Source organism: Ischnura elegans, chromosome 2 (assembly GCF_921293095.1).
Source record: "Ischnura elegans chromosome 2, ioIscEleg1.1, whole genome shotgun sequence".
Lineage (NCBI taxonomy): Eukaryota > Metazoa > Arthropoda > Insecta > Odonata > Coenagrionidae > Ischnura > Ischnura elegans.
This window is the reverse complement of record NC_060247.1, coordinates 66,944,364-66,961,848: the sequence shown is the minus strand read 5'-3', so window position 1 is coordinate 66,961,848 and position 17,485 is coordinate 66,944,364. Positions and strand designations below refer to the sequence as shown.

Sequence of the window (17,485 nt, the reverse complement as noted above, 5' to 3'; positions counted from 1 at the left end):
TCACGGAGTCCCCCGAAAAGCACAAATTGTGCGAAAATTTGAGTCAACTTAATTAATAACAAAGGAAAGTAGATTTACGCCGCATTAAGTTGTGGAAAAAGAGCAGACTTTCCACTCAAATATATACTATCCCCAGTAACGCCGAGTTAAGTCAATGCAAAACGTTGTGAGCGGGACTTATACCTCCAGCAACAAGGAAATCTCGCCACTTTGTGCCTCTTTGGTGCCCGCTCCGCGGCTCCGAACAACTTCCTCTTCTCAGCGAGAAAAACCTCCTATCCCAAGCGCCAGGATACAACACGTTTATCCCTACCACGCTCACCCCCACAGGCACTACTCAGTCAGCCTCTTTCGCTCTCTCGATTTTACCCGCCGATAATACGCGCGGCTGTTATTCTCTCTTTCTGGCCACTTTTCATCCGTATGTGGTTGGGTATGGTCGCATTATAAACCCTTCCCCCCCCCCCCACACACACTTCGCATGCACCCCTCCCTAAACCGATATAATGCGCGGCCTTCCCGAATTTCCCGGAAAACCGCCACACGGGAGAGATCATCACTAGGGAATTAGGGGAAAAACAATGACATTAGTTAATACGGCAATGATTCGCTGAAAAACATAACTCCCAAAGCCAAGCATAATAAACGGTTTTGTTTTTTGAAAAGATCGCTAAATCCTGAATGACGTTTTAGTTTTCCGTGTTATGCTGATTTGGGTTACGAATTCGATAAAATCTTTCCACCACTATTTCCTTTTCAGTCATTAATTCTTTCCTCTTAACCCATGAAATACACAAGTTTTCCAAAGTAAATTATAAAACTATTTTTTAGATTATTTATATTATCTATACATGCCTTTTTCATTGTCATTGTGTTTCTAAATCGTCTAAATGTGTCATCAATGTACCATAAATTAATATTATCGCACCGCTAACTTTGCATAATGCCAATTGCAATAGGCAGCAAATAAATTTCATCAATTCCATTAATTTTATTATCAACATTTTCGATTTATGTCGATACAAGTACCTACTTGCGAAATTCATGTAAGAGATTAAGTGAATTTTACATGAAAAACAGCGAAAATTTAATAGTAACTAACTATGCAACAGATAGGTAAAACAATTTAAAGGGTATTAGCCCAAAAAATAACACAAAATACTGATGATGCAAGTTTCCACCGCAGCACAGAACAAATGGATTACGAAGGTGCACGTGAGATAGATAAAAGTAAACGCCGATTAGTCCTAGAGAGTATGTCTTTAAGAATTAAATGCAAAAAGTGGTCAACGTTTCGGTATATTTTTATACCTTCTTCAGGGCTTTTTTTTGCAATGAATACGATTTGTTAAAAATATATATGAGTTGCTGATTCGATAAAAGTAACGTTTCACTCACCGGACTGCGGGCTCTTTCCGAGGCCCCCTGCCGCCGACGCCGCCGAGATCCTCTCCTTGAGCGAAGGCCCTCCGAGGGCCGCCGTGGGTGCTTCCAGGGGCGTGGAGAACTCCCCGGCGCCCTTCGCGCCTCCCCCTGGGGTGAAGGATGCCTCGCCGGGGGTGGAGGGGGGCGTAGAGGCGGAGGGTGGCGGGGGTGGAGAATCGGCGGCGGCAGACGAGGGACGGGGCGAGGAGTGCTTGGCGCCCGGGGGCGGTGGGGGCGGGGAGGCAGGCGAACGGGCTGCCGAGGACGGGGGCGAGAGGGAGGCGGCGGCGGCGGAGGTCGGGGGCAGGCCGCTCGCCGCCGCCCCCGCCGGAGGGCTGCTGCTGCTGTTCGCCAAAGCCAATGCCATCCCCTGCGCCTGTTCAAAAGAGGAAATAAGAGGGAATAAATAATATATTCACCCTAATTACCACATTATCATGATTATTATTATTATTAATTCTTCCCAACCTTATGTAATTTCCAAGCAAAATCAAATCTGATGGACCGTCGTACAAAATGGGTGCCTAATCAGCTCTATTAAAAATAAGGCTGAACTAAGAGTTATGTTTTGTTCAAATATGTAGCTGCCATAATATAAATGCTTGAGTATGTAAAGTACACATTTTTAAGAGTCATATCTTCAAAGTTGATTTTCCTTAGAAGAAACAGTGGGTTAGAAAGGGTTAACATATTTTGTACTATTTTCAATACCACTCTGGCCTCATAATTCAACAGTTTATTTCGACAGGTGCAACTACCTAGAGTGCTTACAAATTTAAACGCACTGGTCCAATTTGTTTTAAGGGTTACCTAAGGCATAATAAAATAAAAAATATATGAATTCATTCATTTATACACGCGATGAATACGACCAAAAAAATCAGCCGATTTTCTCGGCTGTCGTAATAACATGTTCCTTTACATAACATTAAAATTATACCTAACATGAAAGCAATTTTTATTTATTTCCATACCACCGAAAACAGCTCTACACGGCCTTTTCCATCGGAGTTATTAATATGTTAACAATTTAGCGTTCACAAACAACCATGCCCTGGATAGGGGTAAATTACCCACGCGGGACTCGAACCCGCGACCTCCTGTTCGTCATGCGAGAACTTTACCCCGCCGCCACCGAGGCCGGGAAATATTTCATACAAAGGCAAAGACAATCAATTTTCAAGGGCAATATACCTACCCCTGGCTTGTTAGTATGGCAACAAAGCAATTCCCCAATGGAACAAAACAACACGCACTCTGAGGTGAACAAAGAGCATCTGGCTGATAATTCTTTCTGCGGACCAATGCTCACTGATCGCATTGCGTGATTACACAAATTATTCTCGGATTAACGAGTATAAGCCTGAGGTGGACCAATAGCTCCAAAGTCCTAGATTGAGAGTGCTTCGAGGTTGTTCCGCCGTAAATATACTCTGCGGTAAATCCTTCACTAATTGAGCTAAAACATGACGATCAAATCCATTTCACTGGATCCGTACTACCTGTGAGGCATCGACTCCTTAAGTTGACTTGTACGAGAGTAGCTTAATACACACGCACAAACACAAAAAAAGCATAAGGGACGACCACAAAGATCAAACACTTCAAATGGTCTAGCCCTCTTTAATCTTACAACAATGCGTAATCATCCAATTACAATTTGCAGACAATAATCCAGTTAATGGACTGGGTAATACTTCCAATGATTATCACCCATTGTTCCAATAATACAGTGATGTTCTCTCTATATCTTCCCTTCTCAACACGGTAATTTCTCCAACATTATACCCAATCCATCTTGGGCAAGCATACGCGGACAATGATTCTAGTTTTTTCCCTGTTTCTAATACTTCTTTATCGTCTAAATGCATATTCCCTCCACTTCACTCACTAACTCAAACCGTTTCACAACAAACGTCGATCATCGACGGCTTTTAGACGCATTTTAGGCACACCTATGCCTCAAGTTTGGCGAATTTGCACTTCAATACTAAATTAATTACGACTTAACTGTTTGAACAATAACCTTCACTAAGAGCTGTTTGGTACTATCCGCTATTTAAAAAATTCGTAGGATAAGTTCTTAAATATCCTCTTCTTGATTAAAGTAACACCCGTAAGGAAAAATTATACCCGCAAAAAGTAGCGAAAATAAAAATAAATGGTGACCAAACATGTGATGATTACACATGTACAACTGGCAGTTCACAGAAACTTTACATTATTTAACTTAAAAGCAAGTAGAATGAAAAGTTAGTCTGACATAAAAAATTATCGCAAAATACTTAAGTAAATAATAAATTATCAAAAAATCTTTAGTAACTTAAGTTGGAAGACCTAGCCTTTAGAAAATCATTTCCAATATTAAGATAACTTTTAAGTATGAGCATTTTTTTTAGAAACACAGGCCGGTCTTAAAAATATACCCTGGAATTTTTCATTATAGCCTTCCTTTGACAATGGTGTTCATCAATATTTTCTCCACCAATCATGCTTGGATGCTTCAAAATAAGTCTTCAATATTTGGAGACTATCAAAAGAAGAGTAGTAGAGATACTATAGAGAGAGATCTGATGTAAACCAAAGATTAGGGGGATCAATGTTGACATAAGACGAGACTGAATATGTTGACGTTAATTAAGTATCGATCCACTCAAAAACGGAATCTTTATCTTAGCAATTCAGATTGTCACTAATCATGAGCCACTAGAAACATACTGATTGATTATCTATTTCGCTTATACTTTTCATCACTGAAACGCCATGTAGAAGGAGCATAGTGTTTTAGTGGTCACAGAGGGTCAAAATCGCGTTTGGACATCCCTAGAGAAAATCCTTGAGGCACGGTATGTTCCAGGGACAACACTCACCCCTACACTTAATTTTTGCAATAATAAAAATTGCTTGAAAATTTTAAATACCGATTTCAATTGCACCACAAATGTTGTAGCATGTGTAATAGAAAATTGGTAAATAACTTCATCACACTTACGTCCTATTTATCATATGCATCCTACTGCTAATATTCCCGTCGTAAAGGTAGGTTTCAAAGAGCAACGAATATATTAGTATGTACAGGAATATTGTTAGCAGATAAGTTTTCTTTTCACAACAACCGTCATTAGAATTTTCATATATTATCAAACTTGTAGAGATGAATCTTTGTGGAAGAATATAACAGTCCTTAAACAATTGTAATAAGATTTTTTATTTGTTATTCATTCAGCTGAAAAATGAAGAAGGTAATGCGCTTTTTTTAATTTTATACAAAAAAGTCTCATAAAGTCGAACACCCAGGCAAGTATTGTGGAAATTTCGCATAGGCTGGGGTAGCTTCCTCCACCACCGCGGTTTTAAGTCGACCGATACGATTCCGTCGTCGACACGCATCAAAGTAATAGACTATCGCGAACCAGTTCCCACTTCCGCCGCTGAGTCGAACTCCATCCTGGCCAGGTTATCGGGGAGTATACGCGAATATAAATACTGGATAGACAATTGAAAAGGGCGTCGCATTTGAGCGACTGATTCTCAACACACATAGCACACATCTGGCAATTTCAACAAAACTTATCTTCGGTTTGAGGATTAACAGAAGGAAGTTTTTCCACCATGAACAGGACTAATTATACAAGTTTAATTTATTTAAATGCTGCAACTTTCCACGATTACAAATTGTATTACGACCTAGGTTTCAATGTTACTACATCATATTCAGGGTCAATCTTGTAGCCATCTTCACGATCAATAATGTAGTTACAATGAAGCCTAGGTCGTTTTAGAATTTTATAATCGTGGAAAATTACAAGTCATTTTTGATACGGTAAAATTCCACTCCATCACGTTTGAATCCTCGGATTTTATTCTAATTTAATTTGGTTTTCTTAACTGCACATTGATTGTCCTGGGACAGTCAGAGATAAAGTTTCATTAATTTTAATTCAGAGCACTACGGGCCAAGATTGGTATAACATTTGAACGATTAGCCTGATTAATCTTGAATTTAGATCAGACCTGCAGGGATAGATTGCATAAGTTCTCGATCAATGATGCATCTAAAGACAAGATCTAATTATACCTAATTTCATCGCTGAAGTTCGTGCAAATTAGAAAGGGCACAGATATGAAATAAAATTCCCTGTTGAATACTGTGTCCCTTTCATAATCTTTGTAGCTTTGCTTATTTTTTTAAAACCCTCCATTCTAACCGACAGTCACAGATCACGTAATTAGGCCAGATATTACTGGATAAAGATTTTTATCGATCGCATCCCAAATTTACACGTGTGCAGTCTACGAAAACCAGGTTATATCACACTGCTATCATTTAATCGAGTAAGTTAGCCTAAAATGATACACAACTCAAGATTCCATTGTGTCACTCGTTTAAATACACAACTACTGATAAGAAGTAATTAACGGCGACGGATTAAGTGAATCAAGTGGCCGAGAATGAAGAAAAAAATAAACACTACTGCTACATTTTCAATCATCGAATCTTAATCATTGAACCTCGCGTAACATATCAAATGGTAACAAGATGATGTCTCAGTTTTAAAATCACCCATAGATATCAAGCAAAGACAGCACAAAATATTCTAATCGGCAACAAATGATTTTGCTGGACCCAATGCTACGTCATTTCAACGGCAATTTTTCAGACTTTCATTTAAAAAACTACCCTGTTGCTACTAAAAAAGCTATAAAAAAAACTACACGACATTTTTACTAATAGTAAGCAGCAATTCGAAATTATTCGCAATGCTCGAAATTAGAATTGTTAGAAAAATGTCATAAGAAAATACCTATTTTTAACAATATTTAAGGAAATCCAAATAATATATTAATATTGATTAATAAGTTAAATAACCCTTTTATAGTGTGACTCTGATATAGCGTCAATAAATGTGTGGTCCCTTAAATGGAGTTAATAACCAGGTTATACTGTATTGCATTTACGTATCATTTAAAAACTACGGATGGAGCTCCCGCCAGGAGTTCATATCGCAAAATTCACGAGCAGCAAGCCACCTGCCGAGATAGATAAAACCTCACCCAGAGGCACCTGAGAGGGAGAGAAGATGGATCTGGATTTCAGGAAGGTGGGGGGGGGGGGAAGAAAAGAGGTGGAAGGTGGAGGGGAGGGGGAAGGGAGAGGATGTGAAGAACTGAGGAGGCCCGTGGGGAGGAAGAGAAATATGTCGCTCTGAACTGGAAATGAAAATTCTCGGAACGGCACCGTTTCTAGTTGATTGGGGGAGCGACTCCCGGTCGCAGAGGATGGGCCACGCGGCGAATGGGGAGGGGTGGAGATGGCAATTGGGAATGCCAGCCCGTGGGGTAGTATGACGCAGGAAAGGGGTTGTTTGGTTGGTCGGCTGTGGGCAGGGAGGCACAGGGATGGGAGACCATTCGCATCTCCTTCCGAGGAAAACAAAAAATCACGGAACTTCTACGGCAGCTCGCCACGAACCGCAACACGTAGATCGACTGTGGTCGAGGTGTTCCGGTGGTCAAAAATACCCTCGGATTGGCGAAATTGTTCAGCGATACGGTCATTTTCAGGGGACACGGCCTCTTGTAAGGGTGACGTTCCCTAAAACGAGTATCTCTCTCCCTTACGATTGGTCTAATAAAACATTGACCGAGCTGAAGTTCTATCATTTTATTGGCTGAAGATATTCAACAGGAGAAATAGAAAAAAGAAATTTAATTCTATTATTTTTCTTGATTAATTTAGCCGAATTTCTATAATCAAGCCGATATAAATAGACTTAATTATTGGCAATTAATAACGTTTTTCGTGTCCCTCCCAGAGATTCAACACAAAGGTTGGTTTGAGCAGGTGTGGGTAGATCTCATCCCAGACTAAAGAAGGTGTTTGCACCCGTGAGGCAAGACAACTCAAACTCCGGATCGAATAAATAAGGACAGAATAACCTATTAATTATTATTTCAGAATAAACATTAGTTAAAAGAAACATTGCAATATTTCCAAAGGATTTATTCGATCTCGACACGTTTCATTGTTACTATGACATAGCCAAGGGGGACTTGTGCTGTAAAGGTCTCCCTAAAATATGTCCTAATGCTTAAAGAGAGGGGATAAGAGGGACGGGGTTGGGGTGTCGGAAAGTGGAGATATCAAGGGTCTTACTCCCTCCCCTCCAGCACTAGGACATATTTAAGGAAGAACTGCTGCAGATGTAGCATTTAATAATGTTGCTGTACCAATGAAACGCGAATTGTTCGAATAAATCCCGTAGAAATGTTGCAATTTTTCATTTAACTAATATTAATAACATCCACCACATGGTGCCTCGCATTTTACATGATATTATTTTAGAAGATAACTCAGGTAATCTCGATCTCTGGGTTTCACCTGCAATAACGTGCTAGGGCTAGAGGAATTAAGTGGAGGAAGAAATGACATTAATGATGACAGAAAAGAAGAATAGCCTTATGATTGGCGCCATTTAGAGTGACGAGGAGGTGGAAGAGGAATGAGGCGGGTGAAGCGGTACATTCGGAAGAAGAGTTGGGGAGGAGAGAGGGGAATTCCCCGAAAATGACTTCCGATCGAAACCACGGGGTGGAGAGGCAGAAATGCTGAGGGAGGACCACTTCGCAGGACGGGCGGGACGGTTGCCCCCACTCACAGCCGCGTTCCTCCGGAGGTGGTCCCATCCTCTGGCCGGGAGAAAGAATGCCAACCATACGTACACACCCATCCCAGACTTCCGCATTGAGTCAGTGTTGGTAAATATTGAGAAATCGGCAGGAATGGGGTACTTGGGAATGGGGGAATATTTGAAACAAACGCCGTTAAAATACAGCTATTCTCATAAACTGTACATTCTAATTGTAACATAATGTACACGGAAAAAATATTCTAATAAATAAAACATTCTAATATTCTCCATATTCTTATATATTCTAATTGAAAATATAGTATATGCTTATGTTGCTATTTGATTGCACTTGATGCTAATGACCTTAGTTGTGGACGCACCAGTGACCCCAAACCTACTACTAATATACAGGGTGTTTCAGGAGGAATCTGTAACACTTCAGGAGGTGGTATGAGAGAACACATTAGGCCTTTTTTTATCCATGAATGTGGGGTCGCAACTCCTTACTTACTGATCTAAGGCAACATGAATGTTTTTTGACGCACCGAACAGTTACCATGTTATAGGTTTTTCTTAGTTATCGACATTTTATTTACCCAAGAAAAACCGTTTTCGTGGTATATGCAAAATACATCAAAAAAAAGTTTGCGTTTTCATAGCTCAATAACTAAGAAGTTGTGATCCTAAGTTTATGGACAAAAAGTACTTTAAATTTTCTCGCCAACCACTTCCTGAAATACTGCAGATTCCTCCTGAAACATCCCGACATATATAACTCCTGGGAATGTATAACTCAGGAAACATATCAATGAATATATTCCGGGTAAATATTCAAAAATCAATAAAACCAGGGTACGGATGGCTTAGGATTATGATATTAGTTGACGATGACGGTAAATAGATAATAGAAGAAGATGATCATCACAGGTATTTACTGGATGGCAAATGCGTTAAATATTTTGGGAAGAGATTAAACAATGCTGTTGGCGTTCGTGTTAGTTTTTATGGGGAGTGATCGTATTCGTGAATGATAGTTTATAATTCATAGAGAAGGAATGTGGAACTTAATCATTACAATTGCAAGACAAAATTAAACAATAACCGCACCGCACATCATGAAAATTGGTAACTATGAAATATTTTTCCTCCTGAATATGAAGATAGATCGTTGTAACTCTTATTTTAAGGTTTAATGGATCTTCTTTTAAGTCAAATCATAACAGTGGTAGTAAAATAAACTACGGCATCGGTGGCTTAGAGAATCAACTTTTTTCTCACTCCCGAGCGACGATTGTCAAAGCTTGGTTAGAGAATGAAAAGTTTAACCATTCTCAGAGGAAAAGATTCTGCTTCATGTTTATATACACAATATTTACTGTACAGTCGTTTCCATTATTTTGTTATGCAACGGTAAATTCATATGATAATCGAAGTAGTTCGCGTTCACTTTGCATTGCTTCAATTGACTCCATAAACCTATCATCAATACGTATTTCAAGTCTACAATGCACGATTCAGAACCTCATAACGAGAAACAGGTATCCGAATAATGAAAGACAAGAGATAAATACATGATAGCAAGGGGGCCAATTCCTATCCGATGACCAGAGTGCAGTTCTGGCGGCTGTCCACTACGTATCAGCAACGGGACGAGAGTATAAAACCACGATTTGCCAAAAACTCACTCATTAGCAAAATAAGAAATATTTGAAGTCATAAGTCAATATTTTCGCAACGAAATTAAGAATTTCGTCAATCTGACAAAAAAATAGTCCAAAAGAAAGAGCGTAACAAAAGAAAAATTTCGAGGCTACAATTTATAGTTCAAAAAGGGGTCGGATTTTCAATAAAAAGTTAAAAATGATATAGGAAAATTTTCTAACCGCACGTAAACAATAATTGATTATTGAATTTAAAGGCAGTTGCACTTTTCCACGATTATTTTAATGCGTAGGACGCGTTTCGGCCCACAGAGCCATCATCTGGTACAGAGCCTTCATCTTGTTAAAATATGCATTAAATAATTGTGAAAAAATGCTAACATCTTTCAATTCAATACGTCGAACTACCACTACATCACGCCTGAATCGGTTGAACTTCATCAGTGATTGCAATAAAAAAGGATCCGGCTGTGATTTAAAAAAAAATTCTTCCTGTGAACGGGCCCTGAACCCAGGACCCCAGGTGGTCGGTACTTAGCTGCCGTGCCATTTCGGCTTCCTCTCCTCCGGCGATCACGAAATAAAGGCTCGGCATGCCATTCGCACCGCTCTCCCGCACATTTGGCCGCTTGATTACGAGCTTTTGGGCCGGGGGATGGAGGTGGCTTTTGACAGTGCAGGGGCGAAACGAGGGCGAGACGGCGAGACAACACTTGGAAGGGTCGGCGGTTCTTGGCATCTCTCGCCCCCAAACAAAAGGTTAGCGACCGGCAGCCGCTTCAGAGATGGCTCAGGAGGAAGCTGGGCCTCACCTTACCAGCTGGACGAGGGTAGGAGACTGGACTGGACCAGACGGGATCCAGACGTCCAATATCTACGATATGCTCATTCTCCGATAAACGTCGATTGATAAATTTTAAACCCCGAATTCCGATTATAATCATTCATCTATCAATCTCAGATAGACTTCGATAGATCGATTTCCAACCTCGATTGCAAACGTAATCATTGATCTGTGGATTCAAATATCGATTATGAGCACCGGGAAATGCGTGACACCTCAATTACCACGGTGGACGTCGATAGTCGCCCATTGCCGCTGGTGATCAATTAATGACGTCTCCCATCGTCAATGACCGATAATTAGTGCCGTTACTTGTGAGTCATCTATCATGCGCACACAGGCACAACCCGCAAATTAAATAAGTGAAGAAGATGTTATGTTAGTTAAACTAAAAAATACCTGCGGATCGTCGAATGTTGGGGTTTTCTGTGAATTTTTCGTCATTGGTTGACAAATTATCTCCAGAATTAAAGATAAAAAAAAGAGGATAAGTAGGTTTACCCGCAAAAGTACGTTCCAACCCACATGAAATGACCAGTGCACAGGTTTTTTATCGGTAAAGATTTTACTCAACCCGGCAACGAAGCAAATACCTCTGGATGCCACACAATCCGGAAACGTTAATTCTCACGGTATTATTCCGAATATTCATTGTCCTGAGTGTGATTAATACGATTTTATTAAAAACGGCTAAAATAACCATATAATTAAGAATCCTGGCTAGTGGTCGGCGAAATTCCCCGAGATTCCAAATATCCTATGTGCGATTCCCAGTGGAGGTGAACTATTCTCACGACATTTCATCTCCTTTCATGGGGCGGATTCGAAAATTCTAGTGCAGTCGAGCCGTCTGCAGCAGCGGGTAAGAAGAGGGAGGAGTTGTGGAGGAGAGGAAGTGGAGGCTGTAGCGTAGGTAGTGGGGACAAAAACAGCAGCAGCACGCAAACCACTCCTCGCTCATACTCGACCCGTCTGCCTGAGTCTCACACATGACCGCTCACCACTGCGTCTCCCTCACACCACCCCCTACCCTCCCGCACCCACCCCCATCGCATCCACCCGATAAACGTCCTTAAGCCATCCGTTGACGCCGTCCTAACCGCTACAAAATCAAGCGCAGCGATTCCCAACGGGCTCGTTAAACAATTTTCTCCCCACTAAACACCACTTTCTTTTGCTTTTCTCTCGGACCCTTTTTCGTCTCTGCTTGACTGCTGATTGACTTGGCCAAATTCCATTTGAACTCATTGCTCTCGATCATTATAAGTGTGTTTGTGTATGGTACGAGTCAGTGGCTTAGCCAGGGGGGAGGTCCGGACCCTCCCCGAAATATAAAAACACAATTATTTCCTCCATAAAAGAAAAAAAATATTGAAAATCATGAATTTACACAATATTTTTTTAATAAATGAAGTTTTTTCGATTATGAAAATTGTTCAAATTAGTTTAAAACCCATTACTTAGTACCCTGTTTTTAAAAAACTTTCACCCATTGTTTTGGACACCCCCGGAACGAAATTCTTGGCTACGCCACTGGTACGAATGCTTCCCGTGGCACATTGTATTTATTTATTTATCTCAATTACCCCGAAAACAGCACAATGTGGCCTTTACATCCGGAGTCGTAACAATCAACAACAGACGATAACACACAATCAATGTCCTGGAAGGGGCAACCTATCCAGGCGGGACTCGAACCCACGACCTTCGGTATGGTAGGCGAGGACTTAACCCCGCCGCCACGGAGGCCTACAATGTTTTCTCCACACTGTGTATGTTGATACACAGGGCGGAGAAAAATTGTCGCGAATTTTTAACCCTCGATAGCTGATGCCAGTATGAATTACATTTACTAATTCATTCATTCACACGTCGCCTTATGCGCAAACATACATATAAATTCAGAGGTAAGGAAAGAAAGGGATAGGAACATATAATGGAAAAAGGACGAGGACAACGGTGCTTTGGTAGATGGAAAAATGCCAGAAATCTGAGTGTAAAAATGCGGCCTGACGATGTTCAAGTCGAAAACGTACCATTTTTAAACTGAAGAAACTTTGAGCCACGCGCTCCGATTGGCCGTGAGTTTGTCTTGTTGCCGGATGCTCTGGATAAATCATGATTTCGAAAGCTTTGCCTGCCGCAGATCGCGATGTATCCGAGGCATCTTGCAACAGTGCAAACTCGCAACCAATCTGAGTGCTTCGTTAAAATTTTCTGTAGTTTAAAACTGGTGCGTTTTCGACCTAAAGATCATTGATAACACTGGTTCCTACTGGCATAAGCTATTCGCGACGACATTCAACGACTTTAACCATTTCGCAAATAAGTTGATGACGTGAAATAGCACACCCCGAGTGGGTCACCGCTTCTGCGCAAACACATTGGCATAGCGCATCGTCACCGCGTTTTTAGTTCCTTGTAGTTTTCACTCGTGTGAGCGATTCCGTCACTCGATGAGAAGTTATCCCGAAACGAGGTATTGAACCAAAGGTAATGCCTTCCCCTAATCATGAAAATTGGGCTTAAAACCTTCGCGTTTTCTTATTTTTAAAGTGCGAGAGAATGAAAAAAAATTATTTCCGACTAAACTTTTTAGTTCCAGAATAACGTTTTGCGATTTCCGGCCTGAAATAACTTGTGACTTCGATATGCGAAAGCCATTCTTAATAGGTTGTTAATATTAATAATGCAACTTAAAATTTAAAAAGTATTTTCAGACCACAAAAACGCGTGCTAGCGTCGAAAAAAATTGGCAGATTTAAAATTGATTGGGACTAATACCTTCTGTGATCTCTAATACCAACACGTCAGGTTCTTTGTAGACTAGGTTTCACTGGACACATAATTTATTCATTTCTTATTACATCTTGAAAACGGATCAAAATATGAACGGTTCACATCATTTTTAGCAGAATTATTTTATGAATATTAACGGAGGACAAAATTGTTGGGTTGTCACCGTTCCTTTCTTCTTTCATTTCGCCTGTTGACATCTCTTATATGTCTAGTCCATAGAGAGGACAAAGATGTTCGATTGTACAACTCCGACAATATTAAGACTTGATAACAGCAGTTTGGTAAGGTGGCCAACACGAGACTTTTTTTTGGGAGTCTAGAGAACTCGAGAAGAAGGATAAACAAGCATCGTACAGATTTTCCCAAATCACGGAGAAACGTGAACACTAGAAAATACTGGGCTGGGAATAACGAATGAGATTTTCCTTAATTTCATTGAGATCCCTACAGTGAATGGCTCTAATCAAACGGCTAAACGCATACAATAATAATGCATAGACCGTGCCAAGAAACCTAGGAAATTCTTAGCGACTTTCCCCATATTTTTTCACCACATATACCCCAGAAAAGCAATATGTTTTCCATCTAACCAAATCCTATAATTATTATGACCAAAAAACGCTAATAGCGGTGAAATTTGGTTTTCACCGAATTAAGGAAGAGCTCTTTTCGGCGATTCACGGTCTAATTTTCCCAGTTTTTCCGGAAAAGAAACGATAGTTACGGCCATTTCGCAACACCTGGCTGAACGAACAAACTACAGACACATAAACTACGAGGTGCCCTGCAGAGTGTCCGAGGAAAACCTCATTAAAATTTACCACTGCGAAATAAATGCGAACAATTAAAGAAGCACGCCGGCAAACGACGATTTCTTGAGATAAAAACCGAAACGGTCCGGTGATCAAAATGGGAGACTATAAAAAATAAGCCCCAACGCTGAAAAACACGCATATAACTGGAGCGACCCAAGCACAGCACTTCAAAATATATCAACATACAAGGTGACACATATATAATATTTAAACACATTTATATTGACCGGTGCAATTGGTTGAGACGGAATTTGACAGTGTGGATCTTTCAGCGGAGACAAAAAACGGCCCGAGAGATAAACATTGGTGGAAGAATGCGGTTTCTGTAGCGCACAGATTGGGAAGACTTAAACAATTGCGAAGATGTTCATCAGCTATCTAACAGCCGGAGAAAACTTTTCTAGCCTAATTGATCCGCATTAATATCACCTTCACTCACTTACCCTTCCGTTCACCAATGAAAAGGAAAAATACTCAAAATAAAGGTGTTTATACTTTCATGAGCCTCAGTACGAAGTAGTTATTTTTTAAGTTTTGAGATATAAATTTGCAAATCACAAAATTCAAATAATAAATTTATTGTACCATGAGGTTTCTATGCGTGCATCTTGCATAGAAAAAAACACTTTCTTCCCTTTGAATGGTCCCAATTCGCACAACCCGCATTGCTTTAGCTCTCGACTAAAATTAAATGACTGGTTCATTACGGATTACGATTGCAGTGGCAGTAAAAAATACAAGGGACTTATATCTTTTGACCACCAGCAGCAAGCTACGAATCTGTAGGAGGTAATACGAGAATAGGCATCCAACACTTGAAGTATAGGTGCGAGGAAGAAAGTGGAAAGCCTAATGGACAGAGTGGATCAGGGACGGGGAAGTCCATGGCATAAAAAGAGACCGAAAGAAACAATTAAATAAGATAAGGGGATACAGAAAGTGTGGATTGGCATGCTCTAAGAACAAGGAGATGACAACATCTGCGATAATGTAATATTCGGGAAAGATAGGGCTGGAAGGATATAAGTCAGTCACTAGGTGGAAGAAACTAGGTAAATAGATGGGATGGAGAGGGTTCGTTTGAATGATACTGTATAAAGTAATAGAACCTGGAAAAAGAACCCATGATAATAATACTTGTTGATAGTAGGTAGGTATTTGGTGGAGGCAACCGTCAGCTGAGATTATTTTCGCCATAGGGAAGAATAGAGAAACAAGATTGAAGAGGAACTCAGCGTCGGCATCTCCCTACTCTTAACGAAAAGTGCCTCGGGGACCACGGCTTGACGTCCCTTCCGACGGACCGTGTGCTGCACTTAAAAAGCCCACAACAAAGTAATCGAACAGGGGTCGCGTGATCTCTGAAAAATCTGTGCCACCGCCGGGAGTTGAACCCGCTCCCAAAGAGTGAGTCGCCAACACGCAAGCCATCACACCAAATAAATCCCAATACTTGTTGGTGCCGGTGTTCATGCTTACATGCGACCTTTCGTTGAACGATAGTCACAATGTCACACCGTTCATATGTAACGAGCTTCAAGTTTCTCAGATCCTCAGCAACAACAGGGAGTCAAGTTATTCTTGAATGATATAAATCGCCAAAAAAAAACAATTACGAAATCTATTTTCATTCACAAACAATGCTGCAGTTGGGGTCAGAGATATCTCGATTCCATAAAAACAGATATTGAGTGACTCTAATGTATGCGCAGAAGTGGTCGCGCTGGCGGGCTCGCTGCGGACTGGTTTGGCCGGCGTTGAGTGAGTGAATCGCGGGGCAGGAGTCAGCCACGAGAATGCTGCGGGCATCTTCCGCACTCGCTCCTCAGTTCATTCATAGTCACGATCATCGTACGAGAAGGAAACATTGCGTCAACCTCCCAACTCCTACCTCTTTCCACCACACCACATGATTTTTGCCACTATCTTCTGGTATTCACCTCTCTTTTGTTAGATTTAAAAACTCGTCTGTCCACAACTCGGTCGTCCTCCGTCTTTCATAAACTAATAGAATTGAGCTTCGTGCTGAATATATAACTTATTAACAAACGTTAATTTTTCATTTTTCACTTCAATCTAGACCTTGCGTAACTCTCATAAAGAAAAAATTACATCGTGATGCCCAAGTCAATATTATTCCTGTGACGAAATAGATCCCTTTAGAATTTTTTATTAGGATTTCATTCAACCAATTCATATCCATAATTTCAAAAACCTTGAATCAGATGAACTTGGTCAGTAGCAGTTGATATTGTGGACACCTATGTAATCACGAAAAAAATATCAAAGTTAAGTCGTAACGCTTGAAATATTAACTATCAAGCTTTCATTAAGCAAAATTTTAGTTAAAGTTAAAATAACTGCTGAGGGCGATTCCCTTGGAAATTGCGAATATAAAACAAGGTAAATGAATCAAGTTGTGTACTTTCCAAACAGGCATAAGGATATACATATATAGGGGTATATATTAAGATGCGTGAAAAGTACAAAGTTAGTTTTAAATACCATGTTTAATTTTAGTTCAAGCCACTCTCATGCTTTCACACTTCTCTTTTTAATTAGTTTTCAGAATACCAATTTTATTTTCACCCATAAAATTGTTTAACTGATCATTAAAAATTGGAATATAAGACTAATATATTGCTAAGCATTTACAATTTCAGGTATGTTATTCGCACCCTCTTTTTTAAGACTTTTTTCTAGAAGCAAGATTTTTGGACAGATTTACTATTACGTAGTGCTTGCATTTTTCCAACACACTTTCTGACAAACTGTTGTCTTAAACCAACAACGGACACGGTAGCACCGGAAGAATGAAGAATTTGGAACACTTACATATTTGAAAACTGATTAAAGGTTCTTACTATATTTTAACGTCTTTGACATTTTATCTAAATTATTCACACTGCATAACGTAGATGCAAACACTACATTTTTTGCATAAATACTTATAAAACCATTCTTTACCCACTAATTATCTCTCAATTGAAATAACGTCGATGGACTAGGTGGACGACATATTCAACAAGCCCATATAGTGATATAATAATCCTAATGAAGACAAAAATGATATTACTTACAATACCATTACTCATATTGTAAATTGAACGCCTACACCCACGCACACAAGTCATGGGAGATTACACCGATCAAAGACGCGGCAGCGTCCGGTCGTTTACGAACTTTTCGACGCAAAACGAGTCATTAATTAACGTACGATATAGTTCCAGTTCGTAAGGGGGGAGCGACTTCTGATTAAGAAGGAAAAAAGGGTGATAAATGGCTTCGAATGGTACAAAGTCGGGAAGT

General features: G+C 40.1%; 1 protein-coding gene across 1 annotated transcript in view; it reads right to left on the bottom strand.

Annotated features, from left to right (window-relative positions):
• The window catches only part of LOC124153901 (histone-lysine N-methyltransferase SETD1A), a 236,868-nt gene that overhangs the window by 180,489 nt on the left and 38,894 nt on the right, over positions 1-17,485 (bottom strand). Inside the window, exon 2 of the mRNA XM_046527299.1 lies at positions 1,399-1,801. Within this exon, the coding sequence (XP_046383255.1) occupies positions 1,399-1,801 (403 nt within the window). The remainder of the gene's footprint in view (positions 1-1,398; positions 1,802-17,485) is intronic.